Here is an 11,365-nt window from a genome sequence, read left to right as displayed (position 1 = left end):
GCCAGCCAGGCAAGCAGCCTGTCCCCAGACGACCTGCGGTCCTGAGTATAGCTCCCAACCCAGCCACTATGAACCACGTTTGGCCCACAAAAGAAAGGAAAACAGGAGAGACATCGGATTGGATCTTCCAGAAGGTCTTTGTTGCAGTTTTCTCCATCATTGAAAAAAAAATTACATCATCAAATAAAGACAATAGCAGCACAGCTTATTGAAATGTTACAAGCAAAGTTGCTTTTGTACTTTTCCTAAGAACATTACGAAATTCCCTCCTCCCCCGACCCTGCATTATTTTCTGTAAAATGCCTTTTTATTTTTTAAAGCACCATGAAATCCTACAGAGAGAAAAATAGGTAAAACACCTCCACACGTGGGTTCATCGTTGTCACGGGGTCCCCTGCCTATGACTCTGGGATGGGTAAGAGACCAGAGGCTGGCATGTGGGTTGGTTTGTATATCGCTTCTAGGCACCCCTGCACGTTCTCACTTCAAGCCCTGATGGCAGAGTGGAGGCTTCCCAGTTGTCCCGGACAGCACGAGACCGCTGTGTAGATGGAGTGGGAATGCTCTCAAGGAGTTTTTTGGTTTTTTGTAATGCACAGGGAACTATCTGAGATTTTTCACTTAAGAACTGAGAACAGAAAGATTCCAAATCTCTTAGGCACCTGTGAGAACGATCCCATTCGGTAAAATCAGAGACACCTCTTATTTCTCCTCATTGCCACTGCACCGATGTCACATGACTTGGGGACCGCCCTGGGAGGACTGAGGTTTCCGTGGACTGTGGGTGGGGTGGTGAAGTAAGTACAAAGCAGCTGGCTCCTCATGCAAGGACAGAGGCTGGGACTTTATTTACAGCCCTGGAATCAGCATGCTATTCCAGTGTTTCCATACGCAGAATTCACAGCACCCACAAAGCCAAATTAAAGTCACCTGTGTTTCAGAGAGTTGCCATCTGTATTTTCTAAGGCCATTACTAGCTCTTACACTCTGCCACCAAGAGCTCCCTCTGTTCACGCAGCCACTGTCTGCACACAGTTGCATCATAACTGTGAGAAAGAATATCACCCTCCCCCCTGAAAACATGAGTGGGATGCAGGAAGCAGAGACATGAAATGCAGTACTGGCTTTGTGTTATCTTATTTTTTTAGAGAGTCTCTGCATGTTTGTTTGTTTTCCTGTGGTTCAGAAACCATAGTGCACATTGGAATGGTCTACATTCTTACCCAATACAGTGAGTAAAAATCTGCCCTACCCAAATTCTGGCCACATTCTCACTAACCCCCAAAACTAAGCATACAAATACATGAGCAGCATCGACAATCGACTCAGCCAAGAAGTATCATCTCAGAGGGAGGCAAGGGTGGTTTGCTGACGTCTGGTACAGCTAGGACTTTCAACATGGAACAGTCCTCACAGAACCCAAAGCAGCCATTCCTCTGTGTGTGTGTGTGTGTGTGTGTGTGTGTGTGTGTGTGTGTGTGTGTGTGTGTAGGAGTCTGAGTAAGAAATGTCTGTCTATAGTATATGAATTCATAAAGTAATCAAAGGTAAACTTTACTACAATTGACTGCAAATAATAACAGCTTAAAATTCTTTAGTCTTAACATCATGCAAAAAATGCCCACATGGCATGAGTCCCCTAGGTGACAGTGTGCTGTAAGGTGACAGAGTGAGTCTACACAGGGCACAGACCTAATGTGGATACCAGGCTCCCAAATACATCTGGTCTCCATCAATCACCAAGAAAACAAATCCCAAAGGGCAAGAGACTAAGCTCTCATCTTCGCCTAAAATGAGTGGGGCCCATTAGTCAGTGTTTACAAACCCAGGTAGTAATGTTCTTAATAAATTTAATTAACTCATGGACCAGGGAGTGTTTGGTCAGAGAACTGCAGAACTAAAAGGGACCTTAACGATTAGCTGTGTTCCACTCCCTTGATGTGCTGATGAGGTAACAGAGATATAGGCAAGGGGCCGGAGGGGCCCAAGATCACAGTCTGGGACTGGGGAGCATAGACAAACAGTCGCAGTCACCTTAGCTGTAGGTCGGGGACACCCCTACCTACACACACGTAAGGCCGTTCCCCAAAAGTGATAAAGTCCTAGAGTCACTATTGGGTTAGGACTGGGCATTGAGCTGAAGTCTCTCCAAATTGTCCCTTGGTTCTCACCAGATCCGTTGTGGAGGAAAAATTCAATACCCAATTGCCAGGAGAAACAACAGACCCTGCGTGCTGAAGTTACTGCCCCTGTGCTCTATCCGTGTGCAAAATCAAAACGTTTTCTCCAGGTCGATGGTGGGGTGGGAAGTGCAGGTTGGAAGGACGGGGCTGTGCCCATGTGTACGTAGAATTTGTAGTAGCTTTGCCTTATCCACGCAAATTCTACGTGTTACTTGGCCCCATCTTAAGAAGGTAAATTTCAAGCAACTCCAAAACAACTGGCCTCCCCCCAAATCTTAGCTTGTACACACGAAGTGAAGTCTCAGCTTCTCCTCTGGGGAGTACGTTATAGCTTGTCAAACTCTCTGCCCACAGAGCTAATGGATCAATCGCCACAAAGGGTGGGCTCTTCTTCGACTTTATTCGTCAGGGCCTCGGCCCCATCTGTACTTGGGGAACTCCCAGGCAAGGGCTATTTTCGATCCCTCCGTATTACTGTGATTTGACTCGTCTGGGCGAGTGTGTGCAGCTTAGAGCTTTGAATTGTTTTATTCCAGCTGTATGCCGAGTTCCTGCAGGATAAGCAAGTAAAGTGCAAAAGCGTGCTTTCAAAGGGCATTTTTAACAATACAGAAAGGATGCCACCTAGAGCATTCCCAGAACTAAAACCAAAATAATGTCCAATAAGCATCTGCAAGGGCAACTCGTTAGGCCATGTTTACACAAAGACCTCATACCGTCTTGGTAGTAAAGATCTTCTCCCCACCTCTGTATGCTGTGTCCATGAAACTAGAAAGACACACATGCACACACAAACACACGCACACTCACATTCACAAGGGTGCATGACATGGACGCTGTAGCAAAGTCAAAAGCAGACTTTGGTCAGATAGGCTTTGAATACCAGCTCCACCACCTTCTTGCTATGTGCTCTTAGGTAAGTTACTCACTTAGCTTCCCTGAGCCTCTGTGTCTTCATCTGTATAATGGGTTTGCAAACACTTCCCGGAGAGTATTGCTGGGAGGTTTCAGTGAGCCCACGCCCATAAAGTGCCTCATCTAGAGCCTGGCCCATGGAAGCCACTGGATACAAGACAGGGAGGCCGCTTGGCCAGATTTGCCTATAGGGTCTAGAATTTTAACCCACTATTATAAAGAAGGTACCAAGTAACAGAGGGTGGAAACCCAAATGAATGAGATCCTTGGACAGTTTAATCAGGAAGCTTTTAACTTGACAGAATAAGAAAGTCCAAGTTATCTACCAATTTCTTAAAACACATTTTATGTCAGGCAGGAATGATTCCCATAGTAAGAACCAACACCCACACCCGCATATACATCGTTTTCCAAGTGTCTATTTATTACTATGTGGACACAGGATGTCACCAGTGAGCCACAGCCCCGTGGAGGCATAAACGGAAACCGACCTCAGACAGGAGGGGTCTCATCAAACTTGATTCTTATTTGGCTCCTTCCCAAAAGCAATGCCAAAACTTTAAATAGAGCTTAAAATGGGGGGGGGGCGGAGGGCAGGAGGGCTGCATGTGCTCTAGACAAGGGAGAGCTGTGCATTTTGGGGAAATGGGCAGGAAGAGGTCTGCCGTGGTTCCAGTAGTCAAGGATGTGGTGGGTATAATTTTCCCTGAAAGTCCAGAAAGCATTAGATGGTTTCTGGAAGTCTCTGCTAGTCCTGTGATCTTGTGATAAATCTACTCTGTATTAGTTATGTGACATCTGCAAACAGTGGCACCGACCCTGGGAGGCCCATAACCAGCAACTTCCCAGTGTTGCCAGGTCCAAATGTTTAAGTGTGTGGCACAAATAGCTAAGTTTGAACCATTATAATGGCCAGCCAACTCTGAAAAAGGCTGAGGCACACACAGGATGGTTGGCCTAGTACATGTTTTTCCCTTTCTGATAAAAATTCACTTAGAATCTTCCTCTCCAAACCTATGACTCGCCACTCCCCCCTTTCCTTCACTGGATGTTCTAACCTCATGGAACAATCATAATTATCACCACGTGTTGGTTACTGTTTGCCTAGAAACAATCAATCCCAGCGGTGTTCCAATTTTAGTGACTAGCAGGTGCGAGGAGAGAAAGGAGCAAAGGAAAATAAGGGATGCTTTCGGAATAAAGGAACACCCACACATGAAAGTGAAATCTTTCAAATACTTCTTTTAAGTATTATCTTTTTTAAATGGCAATAATGGCACTTAAGCTGCAAGCAATGAAAACAATTCAATCTCCTTGTACAAGGGTTGGTTGAGGGATTAATTTTCCTTTTGTTTGCAGATAGCAAGATTGGGCCTCGGATCACTATGTCTACCCTAAGACACCCAAAGGGACAAGAAGCCCTGAGATGGAATGATGCCATGGTCCTCCTTGGTGTGTCTCAGACATGCAGGATGTCTATAAAAATTTAGGATCAGCTAGACAGAACAGCAAGCCACCGGCATCATGCAAGGCAATAGTTTTGGTATTTCCCCCCCCCACCCCCTTATCAAAACAAATTGTAACAGAAGTTCCACTGGAAAAGTGAACATGAACATTTCAAAAGCCAGTTTATTTTCACCATTGCACCCACTGAGGAAAACGCATGATTTTTGCGTGTAACCATGCAGCGGCTGAGGCTGAGTTTTCACCAATGCTTGCAAGTTCTTTTGGACTACCTGCCCCTGTGAGAAAGACAAAATTCAGTAGGCTTCTGTCATTGGTTAAGGTAGTATCCACAGTGTGATATGTTTGTGATTTTTTTTTTCTTTTGTAATGAGGGAAGCAATTGCACCTTTTAATATGTGTGCTCTGATCTGCTTCCAACAAATTCCAGGTGCTCCCGGGTCCCAAGGACATTCATTTGGAGCTTAGAAAGGCTAGGTATGCACTGAACGGTTTGTATCAAAACTGGAGCTCAGAGCAACATTCCAAAATGTCCACTCTAACCCAAGTTACAAGTACCACTTCACCCCCCAATCCAGTCCCCTTCTGTGTGCGCACATATCACTAACGGTAGGTTCAGGAAATGACTCCATTTGAAAGACACACCTGTTCCTTTCAGACGGCTGGTCTAAGGAATAGCTGCCCTTTTCTACCCGCCATAGCGGGGCGGTGCTTCACTGGGGCACAGCGTCGCCTGGACGTGCCCTCGACCTCTACGGCCGTGACCTCCTATGCCTGCGAAGGCTCCCTGGGTGTCCTGCGGTCGGTCGTGATGGAAAGTGAAGTCCTTGTTCTTTGATTCCTTTTGGCAGAGCAAGCTTTCTCAGTCGTTTATGGCACAGTGAAATAGACTCTTCGATGCTATGTAATTTCCGACTCACGAGAAGTCTTGTTTAAGGCACGTGTCTCAGGGTGAATTAAAAAAAAGACAACAAAAACAAAACCCACAACGCTCGGTCAAGTCCAGTGTCCTTACCGTTTAGCTTCTGCCTTCAAGTAACGCGTTGTCCTCGCCCTCCCTGTCTTTGGTGTCGGCGGGGACCGCGCCATTCTCCGTCTCGGCCTGCGGCTGGATGCAGTCCGTCAGCACGGCCGTGCTGGAGTGGTCCGGGTTGCACACCTTTTCCGCCTCCTCCTCTTTCTTCTCCTCATCCAGGGAGTAGTTCCGGAAGGTCCTGTAGATCTTCTGAACATCCTCGGGCAAGGTCCTTCTGATGTCCTTGTTCTTTCTCTTGGTGAGTCTGGAGGTGGACCCGAACTTGTTGATGATGTTGTCCTCGGAGGCGCCCTGCCCGTGTTTGCTGAGCTGCTCGGAGCCCTGCAGGCGCAGGTTGTTGGGCCGGTTGTTGATGCTGTCCTGGGACGAGGCCTTGAAGCGGCCCGCGTCCAGCGCGGCGAACACGGAGCGCTTCTCCGGGGAGAGCATGTCGAGCGAGTGTGCCCTCTGGTCCAGGCCCAGGCGCCGGCGCTCCATGCTACGGAGGGTGGCCGCCCGCTGCAGCTTGTCGTGGATCTCCACGCTCAGCCGCCGCCGCGTCTCCCGGAACTCCGCCGTCACGTTGGCCTTCCACTCGGCCGCGTGCGCCTTGATTTCACCCACCTGGCGGAGAGACGGGAGAACAGCCGCGCGCTGAGGCGGTTCCGCTCCGCCTCGGCGATCCGCCCCAGGCGCGCAGCCCTCGGGTGTCCCCACGGGAAGGAGGCCGGGGCGGGGCCCGCATGGCCCAGCGGGGAGGGTCGGGAGGCCGCCTCTGCCCTCGCCCTTCCTGCCGCCTAGACACCCACCTCCGAATGGCTCGGGTCTAACGTGGCTCGGGAAGGCACACCTGCTGGGGAACCCGACGGAAGCTTGAGATCTGGAGACCGTGACTGAGGGAGAGGCGTTTGGCATTCTGGGGCAGAGATCAATGTTTGGAGTCGGACAGGCCTGAGTTCCCGTTGTTTCCGCCCCCTTTTTAATCGTCTGGCCTCGTTCCTCCAGCATAACTCCGGGGCGGTCGTGCCGAGCTCACAGGGTTTTTCCTGTTACGTGAGGCAGGCATGCATCTAGCTTGTTGTTCAGCAGACACAAAGCAGGTGTTCAGCAGGTCCTTTGCCCTTCCCTGTCCCTCCAAGATCGATCTCTATCTGGGTAAGGTGACCCACCTGTCCCAGTTAGCCTGGGAATGTCCCGCTTTTAAAAGGGAAAGTCCTCAGTCCTGGGCACACGGGTCAAGGTGGTCACCCTATATCTGGGCCGCGCTATGGCCTTGTGCTAACCCTGGTTTAAGAAGACCCCCCCAGGGCACATGGTAACCAAATTTCCAGGGTCAAGGTGCAGGAAGGGGGCGTGTTCTGCCAAAGCCCACAGAACACACTGCCTTAGAGTGAAGTTTTGCATGAGGATCAATCCCAAATCTCTGGGCTCTTTTTCAGGAGGGCTATTAGTTAAAGTCTCATGCTTTCCTGTACAGATGAGTAACTCGGATTTTTGCATTGAGAAACGTCAGTATTTATGCTGTGGCTTTCTCTTTTGTTACAGCTGATTTTCAGCAGGTCAGTTAGCTATCTGGGGAATCAGACTGGAGAGTGCATTGACATGGCTTATGCAAGCCAGGAAAATTAAAGCATTGCCCCCAGGAGTGATCTGGGAGATGTCTCCATTCAACTACGCTCTCCTGGGGCCTTCCACATCAAATGACCGCGTTCTGGGAAGGGAACAGTCACCCTTAAAGAGGCTGCCCCTCATTGTGTTTCTTTGGGTTTTATCTCCTTTCCTTTCTTTAGCACTTTCCTTCTCTTTACTTTGCCCTCCTTCTTTCTTATTTCTTTTCCTCTCTTTCCAGATGAACTACGTGGACATTTTTTTAAAAAAGCAAAATCTACCTTTTCTCCTTATGCCTTCCTTTTCTTGCCTCTGTGTAGGTTTCCATGCACATTTATTTGAGGAAGGAAAGGCTGTGTGCCCCTGGCCACAGAGATATACTTGTTTCTACAGATCTGACAACCAAGAGGGGGCATAAGTGAAAGGGACCCCTTGAGTTCACTTCCCCATGGCCAGCCACAGTTCAGTAACTTCAGTCTCATAGGGAATTGAGAAAAATTCACATATTTGCTGATTGGGGACAATTGCACACCTCCCTCAACTGTAATCTACCTCTGCTATGTTTGTTTGTTTTTCTTTTCATTTCTTTTTTAAAAATAAGTTGTTGTTTACTAGTCTTTCCAGGAGCTGTGGGCTGGTGGGTCATCAGATTTTCGCATCTGCCAAAAAAGGATCCAGAAATAACTGCTATTCCATTTAGCCTGGCATTTAAAACAATTCCAGGATTCAAAACGAGGACGCCTAGGAGCCCTCCATTTAGTAGGACACAGTCTAGCCCATAGAATAGAGATAGGTAATTCTTAACACGAGCTTATCTGATCTCAGGAACATTCATAGAATCTGGAAGGGGGTCCTACCTCTTCTTTTGTCTTTTTGGACAGAACCCGTAGCCAATCTCCGATCATACTGAGGACAGCTGCAAAGTAGGCAAGGCCAACAAGGATCCAAAACCACACTAGGGGCTTATACCACTCCCGGTAATTGATGCCAGCGTTTCCCCCTGAAAACAACCAAACGTTACTTTAACCAGGATCTAGCATATGGTCTTCGCAGAGCAAACATATCCCAGTCTGTGTAGCAGAAATGTTATCCATCACCATCTAACAGCTACTAGGCTTGCTGTAATACACAATGTGACATCGGTGGGATGGCAAGGAAAAGACGTGTCTCTTCCCTAAAGTAGCCTGACCTGTGGCTTAACTTCCTCTGAATCTTGACCACTAACCATAATACTCGTAACAAAAAATATTCAGTGGCCAACCTGATCCACCTAGTCTAAACCTGAGCTTGACGATGAATGACTTGAATTAGAGGACAACAGAGCAGGCCCAGGTGTCAAGTTTTTCTTGAACTGCCTTAAATTTAATAATAATAAAATATCATTAAATAATCCCGAATGGTTTGGAACTCTTGGAACCATTTCCTTCTTAAGCACACATGCATTTACCAAGAGATGAGTAGACGTATGGAAGTAATACTAGACTTAATGGTATTCCTGAGACTCGGACCCAAGCAATAGTGATTTAATGCTAACCAATGGATGGTGTTTACATGATGTTAATCCATAGGGTCAGTTAGACTGAGCAATTAGGATCACCGCGCTAGAACGAAAAGGGACCTTCAAGCCCAGCTAGTTCAATCCCTTTACAAATAGGGATTACAGTAAAAATCCATCAGACCAAATTGACTAGTTGCCTGACTGCATTGACTGGCTGTCCCATTGAAAGGACCAGTCATGGTTCCAAGTAATTAGCCTATTTATTCTAAGGCCTCCTACAGGCACTGCCTAAGGTAGCCATGCAAAAGGGATTCCAAGCCCAGCCCCCTCTCCTAAAGAAGTAAGGAAGCTCCATGAAATAACTACCAGCCTTGCTCTCACCCTGTGAGATGTCGTTGCCCACTGAAGCAGGCAGGTGGCCATTTCTAAGAGAGCCAACTTGAGCCATGGATTGGTAATTACGGTACCACATGGTGGGTGATCACTGGACTTTCCCACTGGGGCATGTTCGTAACCTCATCTAGCATCCTTGAATCCATACTGGGCTCTTATGGTATCAAGAATACCTCCCAAAGGCAGCTGGGCAGGCACTGTGGCTTGTGGCTCTTTTCGGGGTGACCAAACCCACTTTGCAAAGCCGCCCTCGAGGTCTCCATAGCTACAGCCACTTCTTAAAATTAGAATTCCGAATTTTGCTAAAGGGCTCTGTGGCAAACCGCCCCCCTCGGTTTGGTGTAGCTGCCTTGTTTTTCCCTTTCGGGCAACTCTCCCCGCTCAGCTTTCTCTAGGATACAGTTGGAGTTTCTGCAACATTAAGTGGGGTTTGAGGTTCATTTCATCTCTGCGCTAGGCTAGAGAACTCTGCAGCTTTCTCCTTGGAGCTATCTAAAAATAAATATTTACCTTCACAAGTCACCATCACCCAAAAAAGATTGTCACTAGGGCGCGCTAGCGAACAAGGCTGCCTGTTCCTTTATCAGCTGCTAGCCTGGGATGCAGGACTCGGTGTGTGCTCCCAGTCAGGGTCCAAAATGCTTGTCATGTTGTTAGACGGTCCTAAGGTGAGTCAGCTACAAAATAAACCAGCACTTGATCCTGCATGGTGATCGCTGCTCTGATCGATACTTCTGAATTGATGCCTTGTCAAATCACAGCAACGCTCAGCTCTTGTTAATGTATCTTTTTAAATGACGGGCATCCTTCCCTTTTGCTCTTAAAAGTATTGCCAAAAGGTTGTGACACACTTCCAGTGTTCTAAGGCATGCATTCTTCAGATTGGTCTATGTAAGCCCTGGAAACTGCAGTTTAGAAGGGCCTCGTCCAATTGCAGTCAGCACCGTGAATTATAGAAGACCCGAGTCTGCAGAGACTTCAGGACAAAGGAAATATGGCTCTGTAATCTGCGGTGAGTAAGGGAATTAAAACAGTGCTATGCAGGGAACCCTGCTCGATATTCTGTAATAACCTAAGTGGGAAAAGAATTTGAAAAAGAATAGATACATGTATACGTACAACTGAATCACTTTGCTGTACACCTGAAACTAACACAACATTGTTAATCAACTCTGCTCCAATATAAAATAAAAACTAAAAGAAAAAAAAAAGGTACTCTGTGGGAGACATATTTACAGGTACAACCACCGTTATCAAAAACCCATGGGGAAAACATGTCCATTTTCTCTCAGCCAGTTACAACAAAAACAGACTTTAAAACATTCTAACAATTCTCCGTGTTTATCTGTAGATTTGGCCATTTGCTCCATTAAAATCTTCCACTGTTAAAGATCATTAAAAACAAAAAAAACAGTTCTAGTGGCAGTCACACCCTTACCAGGTAAGTAAACATCAGGTCAAGTGTGCTGGTGTGTGCTACGTGGTCACAGCCCATGGTGGCTCATAAGGACAAATAATAAATTTAAATCACAAGTAATTTTTTAAATCTCATATTCCCAAGGCTGTGCTATTTGTGCCCCAGATGAACAGATTGACAGATGGAACTGAGCGCTTGGTTAGAGAGCAGGGTTTACCATAAGTGCCCTCCAGAAGACAGTCCTCCAGACAGGCCACTGTTAGCACAGGGGGCTGTGCAGCACAACAGAGTGCAAATGATGCTTTGGGGGACTTAAAGATGTTGGTGAGATAGCTCTAAACTGCAGCTGCCGTTACATGCGTTTACCTGGGATCGGAACCTCAGCTGAGTTTTCCCACAGTGCAGCTATGGAGGACGCTAAGGAATTAACCGGACAGTGGTCCTCTTACTTCCCTCATTTCTCTGTGTGGTGTCTTTCCAGAGCTTCAGGCCTCTCATCAAATGGCATCAAGTGACCTCTTGCCCAAGCTGAGGAGCTGCACAATGGTTCAGCACTGTGCATGAGGACAGATTGGTGGGGTCCCAGGCCTCGGGCTCTTTGTAAACAAGTTTTAATCACTTTGACTTTGCAGTTCTTAGTCCTTAGCCAATAAAAAGGAAGAAAAAATTAAAACTGCTCTTTCTACAAAGTGGACTTCAGTCTTCATCTTCCCAGTTGGAATAGCTACAAAATCACTCCAGAATTAACCTGGAGATACCCATGCACCTGCTGACCAGCCTTCACACCCTCTCCAGAATTTGCTGTTTTCCAGATTCCGGGAGAGGAGATCCCTGTCCTCTATAAATGTATAACTTATGATAGACTTGCTTGG

At 47.1% G+C, this 11,365-nt stretch overlaps 1 protein-coding gene across 7 annotated transcripts in view; it reads right to left on the bottom strand.

The window, feature by feature from the left end:
• The window catches only part of KCNK10 (potassium two pore domain channel subfamily K member 10), a 165,671-nt gene that overhangs the window by 14,721 nt on the left and 139,585 nt on the right, over positions 1-11,365 (bottom strand). For 3 of the 7 annotated variants that reach the window (XM_082451345.1, XM_082451346.1, XM_082451344.1), the window contains exons 6-7: positions 8,043-8,185; positions 4,321-6,201 (exon numbers count right to left, since the gene is read on the bottom strand). The exons of 3 other annotated variants lie outside the window; for them this stretch is intronic. In XM_082451345.1, the coding sequence (XP_082307471.1) occupies positions 5,581-6,201; positions 8,043-8,185 (764 nt within the window). In that variant the 3' untranslated portion in view covers positions 4,321-5,580. Of the gene's footprint in view, positions 1-4,320; positions 6,202-8,042; positions 8,186-11,365 lie in introns of those variants that run through there. One more of the 7 variants, XM_082451348.1, reaches the window with a different exon arrangement.

Source organism: Balaenoptera physalus (assembly GCF_965194825.1).
Source record: "Balaenoptera physalus genome assembly, chromosome: 2".
NCBI lineage: Eukaryota > Metazoa > Chordata > Mammalia > Artiodactyla > Balaenopteridae > Balaenoptera > Balaenoptera physalus.
Note: the sequence above shows the minus strand (reverse complement) of the source record. Positions and strands in the feature narration are given on the sequence as shown.